Source organism: Peromyscus eremicus, chromosome 9 (assembly GCF_949786415.1).
Source record: "Peromyscus eremicus chromosome 9, PerEre_H2_v1, whole genome shotgun sequence".
Taxonomy (NCBI): Eukaryota; Metazoa; Chordata; class Mammalia; order Rodentia; family Cricetidae; genus Peromyscus; species Peromyscus eremicus.
In genome coordinates, this window is record NC_081425.1 from 89,926,747 (window position 1) to 89,946,844 (window position 20,098).

General features: G+C 41.5%; 1 protein-coding gene across 1 annotated transcript in view; it reads left to right on the forward strand.

Moving 5' to 3' along the window:
• Window positions 1-19,459, forward strand: part of Hacl1 (2-hydroxyacyl-CoA lyase 1) — a 34,176-nt gene extending 14,717 nt beyond the window's left edge. The window contains exons 8-17 of the mRNA XM_059274073.1: window positions 672-784; window positions 3,869-4,004; window positions 5,542-5,647; window positions 7,103-7,186; window positions 7,865-7,966; window positions 10,158-10,312; window positions 11,160-11,318; window positions 12,631-12,738; window positions 16,285-16,471; window positions 18,179-19,459. Coding sequence (XP_059130056.1) covers window positions 672-784; window positions 3,869-4,004; window positions 5,542-5,647; window positions 7,103-7,186; window positions 7,865-7,966; window positions 10,158-10,312; window positions 11,160-11,318; window positions 12,631-12,738; window positions 16,285-16,471; window positions 18,179-18,211 — 1,183 coding nt within the window. The 3' untranslated portion in view covers window positions 18,212-19,459. The remainder of the gene's footprint in view (window positions 1-671; window positions 785-3,868; window positions 4,005-5,541; window positions 5,648-7,102; window positions 7,187-7,864; window positions 7,967-10,157; window positions 10,313-11,159; window positions 11,319-12,630; window positions 12,739-16,284; window positions 16,472-18,178) is intronic.
• Window positions 19,460-20,098: the final 639 nt, after the last annotated feature.

The window sequence follows — 20,098 nt, forward strand, 5'->3', positions numbered from 1 at the left end:
ATGTTGAATTTTGCATTTAGAGGGTTTTTGTTTTGTTTTGTTTTTTTGAGACAGGGTTTCTTTGTGTAGCTTTGGAGCCTGTCCTGGAACTTGCTCTGTAGACCAGGTTGCCCTCAAACTCACAGAGATCCACCTGCCTCTGTTTAAAAGAAGGTCCTTATCTTTCAGAGCTGTGTTGGCAAGCTTTGAAGAGTAAAGGTCTGAGTCCTGTAGTGAATTTAATAAGATTCAAGGGGGTTCAAGGGGGTGAGGGGGATCCAGTGTGTGCATGCATGAGATGCAAATGTGGTAAAATGATATTTCATTGACTCTCCATATGGAGTTTATGGAATATTTTTTTAGGTAGGGTCTATGTTTCCCAGACCATCTCGGAACTACCTGTGTAGACCAGGCTGGCCTCAAACTCAGAGACCCACCTGCCTCTGCCACCCCAGTGCTGGAATTAGAGGTGTGCACCACCACTCTTGGCTTAAAGCATTTATTTGTGTGTGTGCATATACATGCTTTAGTGGTCAGAGGACAATTTGCTGAGTCAGCTGTCTCTCTCCACCAGTCCAAGGATTGAACTTAGGTCCTCAGGTTATCAGGCTTGGTGACAAGTGCCTTTACTTGCTGAGCAATCTCCCAGCCCTTAGCCTCTTTAATTATTATAGCATCGTTTTTCTTTCCAGGTACAAGGAGTGCTGCATGCTACCTCCGGTTAGCATGGCTGAAACCCCTGCTGTGTGTATGGCAGCATCTGTTATTAGAAATGCCAAACAACCCCTGCTCATCATCGGAAAAGGTAGCACAAGAACTCCTAACTCACAGGCTGTGGGAATGTTGGTTCTCTTTAGACACTGTCTTCACTGTTTGTTTTTATATGCTCTGGTGTTTGTAATTTGAGTAAGTGGTTTTTTCATCCATTTTCAAATCGCAGAACTTATCTTCAGTGGCCCAGAGACCTCACTTTTACAAAGAGTAGTTTCATTACTTCACTTAGAAGTTAATGAGTTTTTTCTATTACACAATATTTTAGAAAATCTAGAAAAGTTTTAGAGAAAAGAAATCTCTCCATCCAAGGAAACCAGTTTTGGCCTTCAGTACTTTTTTTTTAAAATGTCTATTTTACACACTGTGATAACATTATGTAGGCACTTTTATGTTTGATAAGCTATTTATAATAACTATTTTTCTTAAAATTATTTCCTAAGCCGGGTGGTGGTGGTGCATGCCTTTAGTCCCAGCTTGGGAGGCAGAGGCAAGTGGATCTCTGTGAGTTCAAGGCCAGCCTGGTCTACAAAGTAAGTTCCAGGACAGCCAGGACTGTTACACAAAGAAACCCTATCTCGGGAGAAAAAAAAATTATTTCCTTAATGCATTTTTAACATTGAATCATATACATTGACACTTGTTGTCAAATGTTTGTTTATAGTAGCTGTGATAAACATTCTTATGCAAAGGTTTTCCCATTGTTAGGATTTATGTTAGAGCTCCAAAATGAGAATTAACTAAATTAAAAAGTGTGGGTATCTGGAAGACTTTTGGACTGTTGATAAATTACTTACTCCTTAGGTGTCATAGAAACAATTTATATTCCCGTTAACAATTATTGCCGGGCGGTGGTGGTGCACAACTTTAATCCCAGCACTTGGGAGGCAGAGGCAGGCGGATCTCTGTGAGTTTGAGGCCAGCCTGGTCTACAGAGTGAATTCCAGGACAGCTAAGGCTACACAGAGAAACTCTCTTGAAAAAACAAAACAAAACAAAACAAAACAAAAACAAAAAACTCCGTTAACAATTTATTATTATTGTTTTTTTCTTCTTTCTTTTATTTTGTGTTGTTTTTTTGAGACAGGATTTCCTACATAGCCCAGGTTTGCCTCATGCTTACCATGTATCCTGGGCTGATTTTGGACTCACCATCATCCTGCCTTGGCCTTCCAAGAACTGAGGTTATAGGCATGGCTGGGAATATGTTGTCGCATCTGCTTGCTGCTCTAGGAGTGCCTGTGACCATGTTCATCGTCATCAGCTGCTTAGGAGCCAACTGCAGACAAACTGAAGATAGTTTTAAGGAAGGTGGTGGTGCTGAGGGTGTAGTGCAGTGCTGGAATGTTTGCTTTTGTGTCCTGAGTTCTAGCCCCAGGGAGAGGGGAGCAGTGAAGGAAAACCTTGAGGTCAGTGCTGAGTTCAGTGCTCTGAATGATGTATTGATTTTTTGACTGGCAAGTAACTGCTTTGAGTCTCATCACCTGACTTCAAAGGATAGCAGCTACCTAAGCAGGATTTAACCAATAGCAAAGGTTCTAGGTGGATTCTAGTTTTCATTCTTCCTTGAACAAACATTTCCTGACGAGTGCTTACTATAAGGCAACAATTGTAGAAAATATTCATGAAGGATATAGTGAAATAATAATTTCTATCCCAAAGGAATGCACTTGATAACAAATGAGTATAGTATGCTGGTGTTTGTTTGTTTTGTTTTGTTTGAGGCAGGGTCCTGGCCGGCCTAGAACTTACTATGTAGACCACACTGGCCTCAAAATTACAGAGATCCACCTGCCTCTGCCTCTTGAGTATTGGGATTAAAGGTGTTCACCACCAGGCTGACTAGTATATTCTTAATTTTTTATTATTACTATTTTGTTTTGTTTTATTTTTGAGACAGGGTCTCTGTACATAGCCCTGGCTGTCTGGAACTCACTATGTGGACCAAACTGACCTTGAACTCAGAGAGATCCACCTGCCTCTGCCTCATGAGTGCTGGCATTAAAGGAGTGTACTTTTAATTTTTTTTAAATTCTGTGTATGGTGTATGTGTATACATATTTGTGCATTTGCACATGTGGCTACCAAAAGTTGATATTAGTTGTTATCTTCTTCTGTAGCTCTCCACCTTTTTTTTTTTTTTTTTTTTTTTTTGAGATTGGGTTTCTTACTGAATCTGGAATTCACCGATTCAGCTAGAGTATCTGGCCAGTGATTCCTGGGATCCACCTGCACTCCTCCAGTACTAGGGTCACAGATATACACCACCACACCTGGATCCAGACTCTCCAGTGTACACCACCACACCTGGATCCAGACTCTCCAGTGCTAGGGTTACAGATGTGCACCACCACACCTGGATCCAGACTCTCCAGTGCTAGGGTCACAGATGTGCACCACACCTGGATCCAGACTCAAGTCTTTATGCTTGAACTGCAGGCACCGTACCTACTCAGCTACGTCCTCACTCTAATAGTATACTCTTATGTTGTGTGCATAGGGAAGGTGAGATGGAATTACAAGAAAGGGAATTTTTTGTGTGGGTGTTGTGAAAAAAGGGTTCAGAAGGTAGGACACCCACAGCTGTACCATGAAAAAACAGTAGTGTATCAAAACAGTAAGTTGTTTTCAGTGTCATTGAGGGCATGTTTTATTCTGCAGCACACAGTTGTAAAAGCAGATATGGCTCACTCAGGTTAGTCCTGTTACAGCCACAGCATTGTAGAGACTCTAGAAGGATCTGCAGAGCTTTTGAAACTCTTGCATCCCTCTCAGTATACTGCAGAGGAGGCTTACAGGTACTGTAGAGCAATTAGTGAAAGTACCGTCGTGGTTTTTCAGGGTAAAGGTCTTCCCTGCCCACTTATGTTCAGGGAATGTGGTTTGTAGTTGAGTAGGCCCCAAGCATAAAGCAGGAAGTAGGGCAGCAGGAGATGGAAGATACCGCTTTTGTTTAGAGTAGTTCTTCAGAATAGTCCTCACCGTTCGTTTGGCTTTCATGCTGATGTTTGTGCAGGAGAGACTACCTGGGGTCACCTAAAAGCAAATCCACAAGATATGTTGGAAGTTCCCATTGCCAAGTGTAACTGCATCATTCAATGATTTGCATTTCTTGTAGGTGCTGCTTATTCCCATGCAGAGGACAGTATCAGGAAACTGGTGGAGCAGTGCAATTTGCCATTTTTGCCCACCCCTATGGGGAAGGGTGTTGTCCCTGACAATCATCCAAACTGTGTAGGCGCAGCCAGATCCAGGTGTGTAGCATTCCAGGTTGTTCATTTGTTTTTTCGAGACAGGGTTTCTCTTTGTAGCCCTGGCTGTCCCCGGAACTTACTCTGTAGACCAGGCTAGCCTCAAACTCAGAGATCCTCTTACCTCTGCCTCCTGAGTGCTGGGATTAAAGGTATGCACCACCACTGCCTGGCATTAGACTCTTCTCCAATTTCCATTTTTTCTATATTTGTAAAAATTCTTCAATTGGAATCAGACTAGTGTAATATCTGCCTTCTGATACCTGCAGAGTGATGTGCTTACAGTACTATCTGTAGAATCTTTGGAATTTTCACAAAGCGAAAGACCCAGATTTAGATGATCAAGTTACTGAAAAATTGTGAAAACACAAGCTGGTCCCAATTATTTGGATATTAGGTGAAAATGTATATTGTATATTTTAGAAAACAATTCCATACTGAGAATATAGCTCAATTGGGAGAGCACTTACCTAGCAGGCATGAAGTCCTGCATTGCATAAGTTGGGTGTGGTGGCACATGTCTTTAATCCCATTATTGAGGAGAAAATCAGAAGTGCAAAGTCATCCTCCTACATAAAGAATTTGAGGCCAACCTGGGCAACATGAGACCATGTCTTGAAGAAAAAAAAAAGAATGAAATTCTTGAATACAAATGATGTTTATAAATACCTGCTCTGCTCCTAGAAATCAGTGTGAAGTATGCATTGAGTTGCAGGCATAGAGGTTGGGAGACTGGGGTGTATCTCACTAGGTGCTCGCCTAGCCTGCATGAGGTCCCGGTTCTGTCCCCAGAAACACCTACAGACCAAAACCTCTGCATAGTGTGCATACCTGTAACCCGCACATTTGGTGCAGGCATAGTGTGCATACCTGAAACCCGAACATTTGGTGCAGGCGTAGTGTGCATACCTGTAGTGTGCATACCTGTAACCCGAACATTTGGAGGCTGAGATAAGAGGATCACAAGTTGGAGGCCAGCTTTAGTTAAAAAAGCAAAATCCTATCTTCAAAATAGAAATAACAACACATTATGTCGTGTGTGTGTGTGTGTGTGTGTGTGTGTGAGAGAGAGAGAGAGAGAGAGAGAGATGTGGTATGTGTTGGGGGTGGGGTGTATACATGTAGGTGTGGATGCATCCTTAGCTTTCTTAGGTTTCTTCTCAGTCACATTCCCCTTAAGTTTTGAGACAGGTTTCTTACTGAGCCTGAAGCTTGCCAGTTAACCAGGCACCTGACTTCCACCTGTCTCCACCTGTGTCCCCCCTCCTCCCCCAAGTGCTTAGGTGGAGACAGCAACACAGCAGTCAGCCTTTATGTGGGTGCTGGGGGTCCACACTCAGGTTTCATGCTTGCACACCAAGCATTGGCGCACCGAGCCACCTTCCTGGCCCCAAAACTTATTTTTATTAGAAAGATCAGATTTACTCTAGAAGCTCCAAGTTATTTAGACTTTGAATGTTTTAGGAAGTTTAGAACGATTCTGTTAGAAATTGTCAGTGTGTTTGTCGCTGCTGTTAAATCGGGTTCTTTTTTTTAATAGGGCTTTGCAGTTTGCCGATGTGATTGTGTTGTTCGGTGCGAGACTAAACTGGATATTACATTTTGGACTGCCTCCAAGATACAGCGCAGATGTGAAGTTTGTTCAGGTACTGGGGCGGATGGGGGCGACTCTGATGAGCTCTGCGCTTCTCTGTTCTTCCTCTTCTGTGAAATAGATTCTACAAATTATCTCACGTAATTACAGGTACCAAAGGCAGCTGCCTTTTCAAGCCTACAAAGCATCTTGTGCTAATTTAAGGAGAAAAGCTTTCAAAGTCAAGTTTGAAACCATTTGAAAAGCATAATTTGCCTCTTCTTCAGAGCTGGAGTATATTTAAAGACAGACAAAGAGAGGTTTAAGTAGGAAGGTAAACTGGAGTGACACCCTCAGCTTTGTGAGGAGGTGAATTTTTCTTTTAGATGCCAAAACTGTGTCAGCCTTTGGAAATCTCTAGGTGATTCTGCTTTCACCTGCCATTAAATGGAATGTCTGGAAAGTACTCTAACCTCTCCTTGTAACTGCGTGTATGTTCCTGGTGCCCACTGAGGCATCACTACCCTGGAACTGGATTTACACATGATTGTGAACCTTCATGTGAGTGCTGGGAATCAAGCTGAGGTCCTCTAGAAGAGCAGCCAGGGGTCTTAACTTCTGAGTCATCTCGAGAGCCCTTCTTAAAGTTTGTTGTTTTTGTTTCTGTTTGGCTGTCTTTTTTTTTTTTTTTTTTTTTTTATTGTTTTGGTTTTTCGAGACAGGGTTTCTCTGTGTAGCTTTGGAGCCTGTCCTGGAACTCAGTCTGTAGACCAGGCTGGCCTTGAACTCACAGAGATCCGCCTGCCTCTGCCTCTCAAGTGCTGGGATTAAAGGTGTGTGCCACCACTGCCCTGTTCTTAAAGTTCTTTTAGAACATCATTGCTTATTATTTTTATTAATTACATTTGTGTGTGTGTGTGTGTGTGTGTGTCTGTGCACATACTTGCATGTCATAGCACAGAGAACAGCCTACAGGAGTTGGGGGATTCCCACCAAGGCATTGCAACAGCACTTTTTCTTCTCCTCCTCCTCCTCCTCCTCCTCCTCCTCCTCCTCCTCCTCCTCCTCCTCCTCCTTCTTTTTCTGGTTTTTTGAGACAGGGTTTCTCTGTGTAACAGTTCTGGCTGTCCTGGAACTCACTTTGTAGACCAGGCTGGTCTTGAACTCACAGAGAACAGAGATCCATCTGCTTCTGCCTTCCAAGTGCTGGGATTAAAGGCATGTGCCCCCAACGCTGCAACAGCCTTCCTTAAAGGTTTTTAAGAGCTGGTTGCTCTTCCAGAGGACCAAGTTTCAATTCCCAGCACTCACATGGCAGCTCACAACCATATATAACTCCTGTTCTAGAATATTTAGTACTCTATTCTGTCTTCTTTGGGCTCTAGGCACACATGTGATACACAGACATATGTGCAGGCAAAACACTCATACACAGAAAATAAAATGTAAAATAGAAATAATTTTTAAAGTTTGTTCAAAACAAAAAAGACCAACATGGCTTGTTCTTCACGTTTTTTGTCTTTTTTAGATTGATATCTGTGCAGAAGAATTGGGGAATAATGTAAGGCCTGCTGTGACTTTGCTAGGAGACATAAATGCTGTTTCTAAACAGGTAAAGCTTTCTTGGGGTTTTAGTTTCTGTGAACTGACAGGCAGTTCTGGATAATGTTAGTCTTGATTCACTTGGTGACAGGTCTAATGACATCAATTTTAAAATAAGTTTATGATGGAAAACTAACTTTAACTGTGTCTTTGGAACTTGGTAAATTCAGCTTATTGTACACTGTTTATATTTGTGGATATTAAGCATTTAGAACACTAGTTTAATGTCATTCAAACCAGAATTCAGTAAATAGAATCCAGCTTTCTGAAAAAATTATAGTACAGCTTTAGTTAAGCTTGATGTATGCAGTCGGAAAATCTAACAGTATATTTTTAGGTATTAAAGAGATTTTTACTCTTCAAACTATAATCAGGGACTTGTCTGGCTTTCTATTTATATGTAATCAATCATTTCATTGTGGCAGGAGGTAAAATGTGGTCACATCTGTCCCTTGATTTCGTATGGCATTTGTTACTGTGAGCGCATAGCATTGGGAGCAGACGCAGTCCTGTTACATGTGCCATCTCCTCCTGCCACCTACTGACCTGCCATCAGGTGCTCACTGCAGGGAGAGATGCAAGAGTGAACAGTGTGAGCGCACGCCAGAGCGGTGTGCATGTGCCTACTTTAAGAAAGGTTATTTTTAGAAAGGAAAGAAAAGGTTTTGTTTGTTTGCTTGTTTTTTAGCTTTTGGAACAGTTTGATAAAACCCCATGGAGGTATCCCACAGACAGCAAGTGGTGGAAGACTCTGAGGGAAAAAATGAAGAGCAATGAAGCTGTATCCAAGGTAATGTGGGACCAGTTGAAACTTAGGATTCCTTCAGGTCCATGAGTTGCTTTGGCCTCCCATAATGAGACATAGACAGTCCTAGGAAGCACTGTATTGTGTAAGCTTGGGGGTCAAAAAGGGTGCTGCTGGGGCACAGCTCTCAAAAGGTCCACAAACCGGAAAGTCAGATAAGAGCCTAATAAAAAATGGTAGTGAAGCCAGGCATGGTGGCACACGCCTTTAATCCCAGCACTCAGGAGGCAGGGACAGGCCGATCTCTGAGTTCAAGGTCAGTCTGGTCTATATAGTGAATTCCAGGATAGCCAGGGCTACACAGAGAAACCCTTTGGGGACCGGGGGTTGGGGGATAGTAAAGTTTCAGCCTTGTAAATAGTTAAGAAAAAACATGTGCACGCTCATGTGCATGTTTGTTCTTTACCTTGAAAAAGGCCTCAAGCTCCTTGCATAATTGAGCATCCAAAGGGTTATGGCTCTTGAGTTGCTGTGAAATGATAGAAGAAAAGCAATCTGACCTTGGAAAGTTGTCAGTTTGATTTTGGTGCATAATATCACAATTAAATCCTAGGGCATAAAAGGATCAATGCAAGAATGTCACCTTAAATCCTAGGACATGTTAGGTTATGGTTATCTGCCCTTAAGATATCTTTCCTTCAAGGCATGTGAGTGTAATAGTTCCTTCATCAAAATGGAAAGTTTGATCAATGTATAATCTGCCCACCCACATGCACTACCGTTTATCTTTTATGTCACTGCTGGAAACTCTTGTGGCTTTCATGTCTGTCCTTGTGGCTTTGCCTCACGGTGGAGGATTTGGAGATGGTCATGAGTTTTGAAATCACCACTAATCCTTACTAGCTGGTACCGCAGTGAGTCACTTTGGCAGTGTTGGTGTTCTCTGTTCAAAGTCATTGTAAATATAGCACTTCCTTTTTGACTGACAGATGGGATGTTGGGTTTTCTTTTACTTTTTGTGTATTCGTGGGTGTCTTGGTTCAGCTGGGTGCAGTGTTCAGTATACACCTAGGGTTTCTTTTTAAGTTATTTATTTTATTTTTTGTGAGCATGAATATTTGTCAGCATGTATGTTTGTGTACCATGTGTGCCTAGTACCCTTGGAGGTAAGATGGAACTGGAGTTATGGATAGTTGTGAACTACCATGTGTGTGTGGGGAACCCAACCTGTGTCCTCTGTAAGAGCAACAAGTGCCCATGACCACTGAACCATTTCTCCAGCCCGGCCTAGGATTTCCTCCTGATAGAATGATACATTTGTAAATTTGAAATTTGAGTTAGACACTTTTGTTCCCTACTGTATCTGTCATCATAGAGTATGTTTGTATTTCAACCAAACATCGTACAGAATTGGTGTAGCTAACTCCACCATGCAGGGAAATCTTAATCAGTGACTGTTTCTACCGCCAAGAGTCAGTCTCAGTGTTTTCTCAGGTATTGTAAATAACATCTTTTCCATAGGATCCCCTTAGCGTTTGCTCCTCTGTCTGTTTTAGGAGTGGGGGGTGTTTTTTCGTGCATCGTGACTTAACCTCCAGTAGAGCAGGGTAGCACAGGTGAGGCTGGGAGCGCTGGGACCCACAGTACTGTTACTGATAAAACACCAGTGGTTCCTCTTAGCACTAGGGGACATGAGGCTGTATGAAGACATCTACCTTGCTACGCTCTGTCATTTGGGGACTTTTTAAATAGCAGATGCAACATAGTACTCTACACTGTATGAGAGAAGAACCAGATTTTCAGATCATCTTCTGTAATCCTAACATTTTAGTTTTAAATTTAGGACCATACTTCAGATAAAACTGTTCTGAAAAATAGCTAAGACAGTGTTTTTCTAAGAGTGCACAGGCACAATTGTTCTGTTTAACCCAATGTTGCTCAGAGATCTTTACTATAAGACTTCTCCAGGTGTTTAATATGGTAAGGTCCATCAACTCACCAGGACATGGGAGATCTCCCAGCTTATTCATTGTGTCCCAAACTGGGACTGTAGGGCACATTGTTCTTAGCATGGCCCTGTATTGTTCACAGTTCAACAGTAGCCATTGTACAGCCATTTGAGAATCTTGTAGCTTATTGGTGGTATTGAACTGTTCCAAAATAACTTTGTAATAGCTGATTGACACTGGTTATTTTTATTGTTTCAATATAATTTAGTGTATACTTCTATTTTTAGGAATTAGCTTCCAAAAAATCCCTCCCTATGAATTATTACACAGTATTCTACCATGTTCAAGAACAGCTACCCAGAGACTGTTTTATAGTGAGTGAGGGAGCAAATACTATGGACATTGGCCGTACTGTGCTCCAGAACTACCTTCCTCGTCACAGGTAAGACTCCAAGAAAGAAACGACAGTGTGTTTAATTTGAAGCCACATTAATGCAGATTAAGAAAAATATTTGAGAATTGTACGTGTCTATTGTATAAGAACATATTTCATAAGTGTATTTTTAAATTTTCTTTAGATTTACTTAGCTTATTTTATGTGTGTGAGTGTTTTGCCTACATATATGTATGTGCCTGCCTGGTGCCCCCGAGGCTAGAAGAGGGCTTTTGGATCCCCTGGAATGGGAGTTACAGGCAGTTATAAGCCTCCATGTGGTACTAGGAATCGAACTCAGGTCTTCTGCAAGAGCAACAAGTGCTCCTAATCTCTGAGCCACCTCTCCGTCCCACATAAGTATATTCTCTTTTTGTTTTGTTTTGTTTTGTTTTTTTGAGACAGGGTTTCTCTGTGTAGCCCTGGCTGTCTTGGAATTCACTCTGTAGATCAAGCTGGCCTCGAACTCAGAGAAATTCACCTGCCTCTGCCTCCTGAGTGCTAGGATTAAAGGCGTGTGCCACCACCGCCTATCTCAAGTGTATTCTTAAGTGAGATTTTATAGTTTTATAGCTTTTATGCTTCATAGTTCTTGGTATAATGTGATAATTTGTAGACTCTGTGTTCTAAGAGTATATTTACATTCATCCAAGCAATCATGAGTGGCTTTTTCTTCTTATGCTGCTTATCCTTAACAAATTATTTCCTTATATTCCAAAAATTTGATATTAAAGAAAAATGTCTATTTCTTAATTTTTTTCCATAAACCACATACATATAGATTGAAAGGTTTATGCCAGCTCCACCCTGCATGACATGTGCAAGAGAGTTTGAATTTAGCTTTGTTCCTTAACAGGCTCGATGCTGGTACCTTTGGAACAATGGGAGTCGGTCTGGGATTTGCTATTGCAGCTGCTGTAGTGGCTAAAGATAGAAGTCCTGGGCAGCGGGTCATCTGTGTGGAAGGAGACAGTGCCTTTGGATTTTCTGGCATGGAAGTGGAAACCATCTGCAGGTAAAACAGAGCCATAAATCATAGCCTTTCATTCTCATAAATATGAAAACTTACAATACTCACTTGCTTCACAAACAGGAATCTTGGCACAGCATTGTGTTTTGAGGCTCCTAGTCATAAACTTTCAGGTAGAAACTCCTACTATATCAGCATGAGGACTCCCCCGACCTACCCAGCTGTATTTAAACTAGAATAAAACTGTTCTACTTAGGGCTCTTAGTAGGGTTTTTGTGAAACATATTCTGGGACTTTCAAAGCTTTGGTATATAAAACTATCAAGATCAAACCAGGATTGGCAATGCACTCCTGTAATCCCAGCACTTGGGATTAGAGATGGCAGTGGAGGAGAAGGATCTGGAGTTCAAGGTTATCCTCAGCTGCATAGCAAGTTCAAAGTCAACCTGGGCTACATGAACCTGTGTGTTAGGGGAAAGTGTGGTCTATTAGAGGTCTATATTGATAATCAATTGACATATGCCAAAAAGATGTATTTAGAGAATTTAGCCTTTTAGAGGATGACGGTTAGTTCCCTTTTAGCTTGGAGAACAGATAGTTGCTATGTTCATGTTACTTAGCTGTGTCATTACCACAAGCCCTCAGAAAAAAAATATATAAAAGAAAACCCACATTCTTTTTCAGGCTTTTTGGTTTTTCATCTTTGCTATACTGTTTGAGACAACATTTGGATGCTTGTTTTCTGTACAGATGGTGCCATACTGTTTTTGATCAGAAATGCAGATTGGATATTTATTAGTTGCCTGTGTGTCTTTCACAGTATCTGGCATGAGCTGGTTGTCATTGAGGCGTTCAGCAATAGATTGGGACTTTTCAGACAGTGTTCCTAGGAACCATGTAGTAATAGGCCTAGGAGGGTAGAGAATGGGGAAGGTGGAAAAGTTTAGTGATTTAGTCCATAGCTAAACAGACTGCCAGCCCCTAGTCTTGAATACATCCTACAGTGACAATGTTTCTATCAATGCTTTGATTTTTTTTTTTTTTTTTTTTTTGGTTTTCGAGACAGGGTTTCTCTGTGTAGCATTGCGCCTTTCCTGGAACTCACTTGGTAGCCCAGGCTGGCCTCGAACTCACAGAGATCCACCTGGCTCTGCCTCCCGAGTGCTGGGATTCAAGGCATGCGCCACCACCGCCCGGCTTGCTTTGATATTTTTATTAGGATAGTAAATGCTTGATTTCCCTCTTAATATTGAAAAATCTTATAGAAAACATCTACTTTTAAGTAAAAAGTTTTTAGTTTTAAGAAAAGAAATTGCTTTAAAAGATTGATCTCTTTATAGTTTACTTTCACTTTTAGGTACAACTTGCCAATCATCCTCTTGATAGTAAACAATAATGGAATCTACCAAGGTTTTGATGCCGACACTTGGGAAAAAATGTTAAAATTTCAAGAAGCTGCTACATCGTGAGTAACTCACAACAATGTTTAGTTACAGTATGTCAAGTATTTAGTCTGTCTTTTAAAAGTTTGCTGTATTGGAATGTGCATATGTGCTATGAACTTGGTTAGTTTGTCAGCCCCTTTAAAGGGTAGAAGCCACTTCTTCATGGTTCCTTTTTATACAACTATCCATAATTGTTTACAGGGAACCACTGAGGCCTCAGATCAAGATTTGTGATGTCTGTACTAGGGTAATAGCAGTGCTATTATTTACATCAGGGAGGTCTGTTTATGCTGGTTAGTCAGAGTTCTCTCAAGAAACAGAACTCATGAATGTAGATGTGAATCTGCATAGATTAAAAGGGAATTTATTGGAGTGGTTTACAGGCTGTGGTCTGGCCTCCCAATCATGGCTATTTTCCAACAGAAAGGCCAAGAATCCAATAGTTGTTCAATCTGTGAGGCTGGATGTCTCAGCTCATCTTTAGTATTCATTGGAATCCTGAAAAAGTAGTCTCTAATACCAGTGGAGGAATGCCTCAGCAGCAGAGTAGATGAACTTGCCAGCAAGAGTGAGGGCAGGCAGACAAAAAGCAAGCTTCCTTCCTCCATGTCCTTTCATGTGGAAAGCCATCAGAAGGTGTGGCCTAGACTTAGTGTGGGTCTTCTAAACTCAATTGATCCAGTCAAGAAAAATCCCTCACAGGCATGCCTAGATGCTTGGGTTTGAGTTGATTCCTGATGTAGTCAAGCCAAAGGTTAGCCATCCCAGGAGCTGGCATATTATTTGTGATTTAAAGATCTTCCTTTCTTTTACCACAAAGCTAAACCTTCATCATCTGATGGCAGAGTCAAACTAAGACTGTGAGAACTGCCATGGGCATTGACAAAAATTTAAGAGACATCCAGAGAGAGGAGTACTAGTAATTTCATTTATATATTGCTTCACTGTTGTTTTTCCATAACCATTTGTATTAGTTACTTTTCAATTGCTATGATAAAACACTATAACCCAGGAAATTTATATTAAAAAAAAAGTTTAATTGGGCTTACAGTCCTAGAGGGTTAGAGTTTATGATGGGGGAGTGAAGGCATGGCCTTGGAGCAGCAGCTGAGAGCTCACATCTTGATCCACCAGCAGGAGACAGAGAACACGCTGGGAATGGCACAGTCTTTTGAAACCTCAAAGCCTGCCCACAGTGACACACCTCCTCCAATAAGGCCACACCTCATAATCCTTCCCAAACAATTCCACCAGCTGGAGATCAAGTATTCAAACATAGGAGCCTCTGGGGCCATTTATCATTCAAACCACCATGCCATACCTTTTGGTTTCACTCTAGTTGATAATGTAGACTGTGCTGTCTGGTGAAGTAGCTCCTGATCACATGTTACTACTTAAGTTAGTTAGAAATAAATAAAGGGAAAAGTTCAGTTTCTAGGCTGAGGATATGGTTCAGTTGGTGGAATACTTGCTTCTTATGCACAAAGCCCTAAGTTTGATCCTCTCAGCATTTTATAACAATTGGGTATGCTGGAGCACACCTATCAATCAGAAGATAGACACAAGAAGATCAGCAGTTCAAGGTCATCCTTGGCTGCGTAGCAAGTCTAGGCCAGCTTGAGTTACATAAAACCCTGTCTCATTTAAAAAAAAAAAATCAGTACCCTTTCATCTTCAGCTGAGAATTTGACAGTTGATGATGATCTGATGCCCACTTCTGGCTTCCTTGGGTACTGCACACATGTGGTACATAGACATACATGCCAGCAAACACACCCATACATATAAAATAAAAATAAATCTTTTGTTGCCAGGCATGGTGGCACACACCTTTAAGCCCAGCACTCAAGAATCAGAGGCAGGCAGATCTCTGAGTTTGAGGTAAGGCCAGCCGTTTCAACAAAGTGAGTTCTGAGACATCCAGGGCTACACAGAGAAACACTGTCTCAAAAATAATTAATTAAGCCTTTAAAAAATTCAATTTCGGGTTGGGGATTTAGCTCAGTGGTAGAGCACTTGCCTAGCAAGCGCAAGGCCCTGGGTTTGGTCCTCAGCTCCGACAAAAACAAAAAAACAAAACAAAACAAAACAAAAATTCAATTTCTTGGTTTAGTTACGTTTCAAGTACTCATAGTAACAGGTAGTGATGTGGCCACCATACTGTATATAAAACATTTCTATCATAGAAAGTCCTATTAGACATTACTATATAAATAATAAAAAATATAGGGAGCAGGTGTAGCAACACACACTTATAGTCCACCTATTCTATCTAGAGGCTGGAACAGGAGGATCACTTGAGTTGATGAGTCCAAGACGTATCAAGACTCCATCATACACAAAAAAAGACTCAGTTGAAAATATGGGGAAAATTGTAATTCGAGCACTCAGAAGACTGAGTGAGGCAAGAGGATTCAGAGTTGAGGTTACCAGCCTGAGCTGCATACTGAGTTCCAGGCCAGTCTACATAGCAAGATCCTGTCTCAAGCAAAAATAAAGAGAAAGATGCAATTTCATGTACTGACATCTCAGCTCTGAGGGTGCTGCCTCCATACCATGCCCTCTGCTGGTTCTGTGTGGTGAACAGCAAGTGACATGGGCCAGACTGCTCTTTAACATTGCCAGTTAGCACCCTGATGACTTAAGTGACCACAAACATCACAGCCTGCAGCCAGGGGACTTTGAGAAATGCATGTATTTACCAAAATCACGTTGAGCCACTGAAAATTCAGTATCAAGAACCAAAGATGATAACTTCAAAGTTGGAGACTGTCAGGTTGAAGGGTATAGTCCACATCCAACAATTCAAATGCAAGTGACTGTTTAAAGTGCTTTCAAAGGATAGTTTGAAAAAGTTGGATAGTTGGATAGTGTCTTTAGGCTTGGATCCAATGCGCAACTGATTGGTTTTTGTTTTTATTTGTTTGTTGGTTTTTTTTTAAATTTTTATTTTTATTTTTTTTGCTCTAAAGAGGAAAAAGAACTAGGTTAAAAAAAAAAATCCAGCTGGGTTGTGGTGGTGCACGCCTTTAGTCCCAGCACTTGGGAGTCAGAGCCAGGCGGATCTCCGTGAGTTCAAGTCCAGCCTGGATCTACAGAGCGAGATCCAGGACAGGCACCAAAACTACAAAGAGAAATCCTTTCTCGGAAAAAAACAAAACAAAACAAAACAATCCATCAGTGGAAAAAACAAACAAACAAACAAAACCCCTCCCAAAAAAAACCAACAAATCCAGGCATGGTGGCACACGCCTTGAACTCTCAGAGATCTTCCCATCGCTGCCTCATGAGTATTGGGATTAAAGATCAGCCTGGTCTACACAGCAAGTTCCAGGCCAGTCAGGGTTTTATAGATCCTGTCTCAAGGGGGCATGAAAATACTGAGATGGAATAAAGGAAGGACAGAGAAATTACATTTGTTTTACATATTGCTGTTACATAGAGCTGTTCTGGAAAAAAAGTATGCCCTGTGGGTCAGCTTACATTTTTTGAAGATAATTTGGGGAAATTACTTTTTTCCAGCAGCTGAAAGATATAAATTTTGTTGACTTACAATTGCTTTCCAGTGTCCCTCCAATGTGTCTCTTGCCAAACTCGCATTATGAGCAGGTCATGACTGCATTTGGAGGCAGAGGATATTTTGTACAAACACCAGAAGAGCTCCAGAACTCTCTGAAGCAGACACTGGAAGACACAAGTAAACCTTGTCTCATCAACATCATGATTGAACCACAGAGCACACGGAAGGCCCAGGTCAGTTCAATTACTGAGCAGAAAACAAGAAATACATGTTCTCTCCTGACTCCTTCCTGAAAGGCATACCCTCTGGGACCAGAGTTCCTTCTAAGTTCGTTTCTGAGTTTGGCAGTTTCGTCTGCTTGGTCAACAAGTGTTTGTTGAGATATTGTTATGTGTGCTTGTTAGAGTAACAAGTGAGCAAAACCAGGCTCAGTCCTCACCACAGAGCTTGCAGTTCAGTAGAAGTGGACAGACAGTAGGGTGCCTCCCAGCTCATGTGACAGAGCAAGGAAGTGACTGGAAAGTTCTGAACAAGTCCAAGTGAAGAAATATGTCATCAGCGTTATAGGCAATGCTCATTGGAAGTCGTGCTTAAACTGAGATCAGAGTGAGTTAGCAAAGAGGAGACGGGAAGACAGGGGCCTGTGCCAAGAGGGAGCAGGCCAAGCAGAGGGACTGAAGGATAAGAAAACGCAGCGAGCACACTGTAGATGAGACTGCAGTCCATGGATCTGTGTTTGCCTTCGACTGTTATGTGACCTCCAATGCATGGTGACGCAGTAGCTCGGACCTCTCTCTTGGTTCCTAGACACAGATCTGCTGTCAAACTTTCTTCTTTGAGCAAATGGGCAGATACCTTAGCAATCAATAAAACACACAGCCACTAATTTGGAAACTGTAAGATATGTAGAATTCTGCTGAAATTCTGTTTGTGTAGAAGTAGACATCAGAGACTTCAGAATTTACCGTAGAGCCAAGAGAAAGGGTACTGAGGACAGAGCCTGCTGCTTAGGCAGATGAACACACGTAGGCTATGTGGGGGAGCAGGCAGGTGGCATTGGCAGGGATCTTTCTAATCCTTTTGAGGATCTGCTTCAAATCTGTTCTACAGTTTTCTCCGGAACATCATTTGGGTATTTCTGGAGAAGTATAAATTATCACCCCCATTGGTAATTCTGTAGGATTATTTCTATATTAAACACCTTAACATTTTTAACCTTCGTTTAGGTGGAACTCTGATAAATTTTTATTTCCAAGCTTTTCTCCCTTATTGAACGTTTGTCTGCCACCGTTTGCCATTGATTCACAGTGCAGGCTGGCTGCTCCCGCTTTGTGCGGGAATATCTCTACGGCAGTGGTTCTCAGCCTTCCTAATGCTGAGACCCTTCAATACAGTTCTTCATGTTGTGGTGACCACTCAACCATAGAATTATCTCATTGTTACTTCATAACTGTAATTTTACTACCGTTATGTATTGTAGTATAAATATTTTTGGAGGTAGAGGTTTGCCAAAGGGGCTGCGACCCACAGGTTGAGAACCACTGCTCTATGGTAACCTGTGTCTTGGCCAAGTGGAGAGCACACTGTTAGTCCTGAAAAAAGCTCCATAGTTCTTCCTGTTTGTGCTTCTCAGACCTGAGATCATGGTCTCATCTCTTCTCTGCTGAGTATATTTCTGTTTCTTTCCAACTCTGATTTTCTGTGTCCTGATCACTGTTAGTAGAAGACTTAGAAAAAAAAATAAGTTTCTTAGGCTGTTTTATATAAGACATAAGACAGCTGGTTCGTTCCACAAATTACTTTTTAGCTCCTTTTGACTAGACCAAACACGAACCTTATTTTGCCACCATTTTATAGTTCTTCTAGATTTTAAAGCAATGACAGTGAGTCTAATACAATTATTTATTCTGACTTAATGTTGTCTTTTTTTTTTCCTCTAGGATTTTCACTGGCTCACCCGTTCGAATATGTGAATAAACTAGTTGATGGTTTGGGGGAATTTTCTCTTTCCAGCAAGGTAGAATTTACTTTTCCTAGCAAAATTAACATACAGATAAAATTGTATTTTAAAATACATTTTAAATTATGTTTATAGTAAAGAAAGTGTCTAAAAGCAGAAAGGGTGCTGTTGTTTGTTATGATTTTGGATCTTCAATGATCCCAAAGGTTTACATGCTGAAGGCTTGTTCACCAGCTCTTGGCACTGCTGGAAGGTGGTGGAGTCTCTAGGAAATGGCCTAATGAGAAGAGGTCACTGAGGATCAGGACCCTGGCGTGCGTGCCACCCTCCCAATCCTCCCCCCCACTTCCCAAATACCTTGAGGTGAGCAAGTCCTCTCATTAGTTCCCTGTCATGATGGACTCCAGGTGACCATAGACAGAAACCTTCACAGCTGAGCCAGGAGCTGGAGAGACGGTTCAGCATTGAAGAGTACAAACTACTCTCGCAGAAGACATGAGTTTGGTTCTCAGCCACACTGGGTGGCTCACAACCAGGGACTCCCTCCAGTTCCATGGGCACCTACACTCATATGCACACACCCACACACAGACATACATATACATGTAATTAAAAACAAAATAAAGCTTAAGAAACTATGAACCAAAATAAGTATTTCTTCCTTTTAAATTGATTTTCTCAGGTATTTTGTTCAAGGAATGGAGATTGACTAACAGTATTCTAGCACATAAATACCCACATAATAGCATTCTAAGTGTCTAACTGCACTTTTTTTTTCTTTTTTGTAAGCAGGCAGTGGTGGCACACACCTTTAATCCTAGCACTCAGGCGGCAGAGACAGAGATGCATCCATCTAGATTTCTGTGAGTTCAAGGCCACACTGGGCTACAAAAGATTAATCCAGTCTAAAAAAGAAACAGAACCAGGCATTGATGGCACACACTTTTAATCCCAGCACTAGGAAGGATGAAACAGGAAGTGATATGGCTGGGCAGAGAAAGGAATACAAGGCGGGAGGAGACAGTAATTCATCTTTCAGGCTGAGGAGTCGGTGAGGTAAGAGGTGGTGGCTGTGGCTGCTCTGCTTCTCTGAGCTTTCAGCTTTCACCCTGATATCTGGCTCCAGGTTTTTATCCTAAGACCATTTAGGATTCGTGCACCAGTCTACAGAGTGATTTCCAGGACAACTAAGGCTAGAAAGAAAAACCCTGTCTCCCTGTCTCGAACAAACCAAAAACAACAGCAGCAACAACACTTTTCTGGAGAAAGAACTGAAAGCTCCAACAATGAAGTACTATAGATACAGTTTCAGTAAAGTTGGAGTGTGTAGACTCCTTCTGTCTTGTATTTTCCTTTTGATGACTTAACTCTAGTCTCAGTTGTAGTGGAACTTGTCCTGTAGTTCATGAGTTGAATGTTTTCCCTGGGAAGAACTTACTGATCCAGAGAAGTCATACCACTTCCAAAGTAACCATTGCAGATTAGCTACCTGTGTTCATACTGCACGGAGACCAACAGAATTATCCATGATATTCGGGGCAAATGTTCAGATCGTAAAACCACTTGTCTTGCAAGCCTGATGACCAGTGTTTGAGCTCAAGAACCTAGATAAATGTAGGAGAGACCCAACTGTTGTGTTTTAAAAACAGCGGGAAGGAGTCAGACCATACAGCAGGGCCAAATAAGTCAGTGCGCCCAAACTTGTGCTTATATAAATATGGGGGAAAGACAAGCAATATAGCTTGGAATTTCAAGATTTTAACATACGTTTCACAGGGGTTTTTGTTGTTACTTTGTTTTTTATTTTTCAGGTTTTTTTTGGGGGTGTGTTTTGGGTTTTTTTTTTGAGACAGCCAGTGTCCTGGAACTTGCTCTATAGACTAGGCTGGCCTCGAACTCA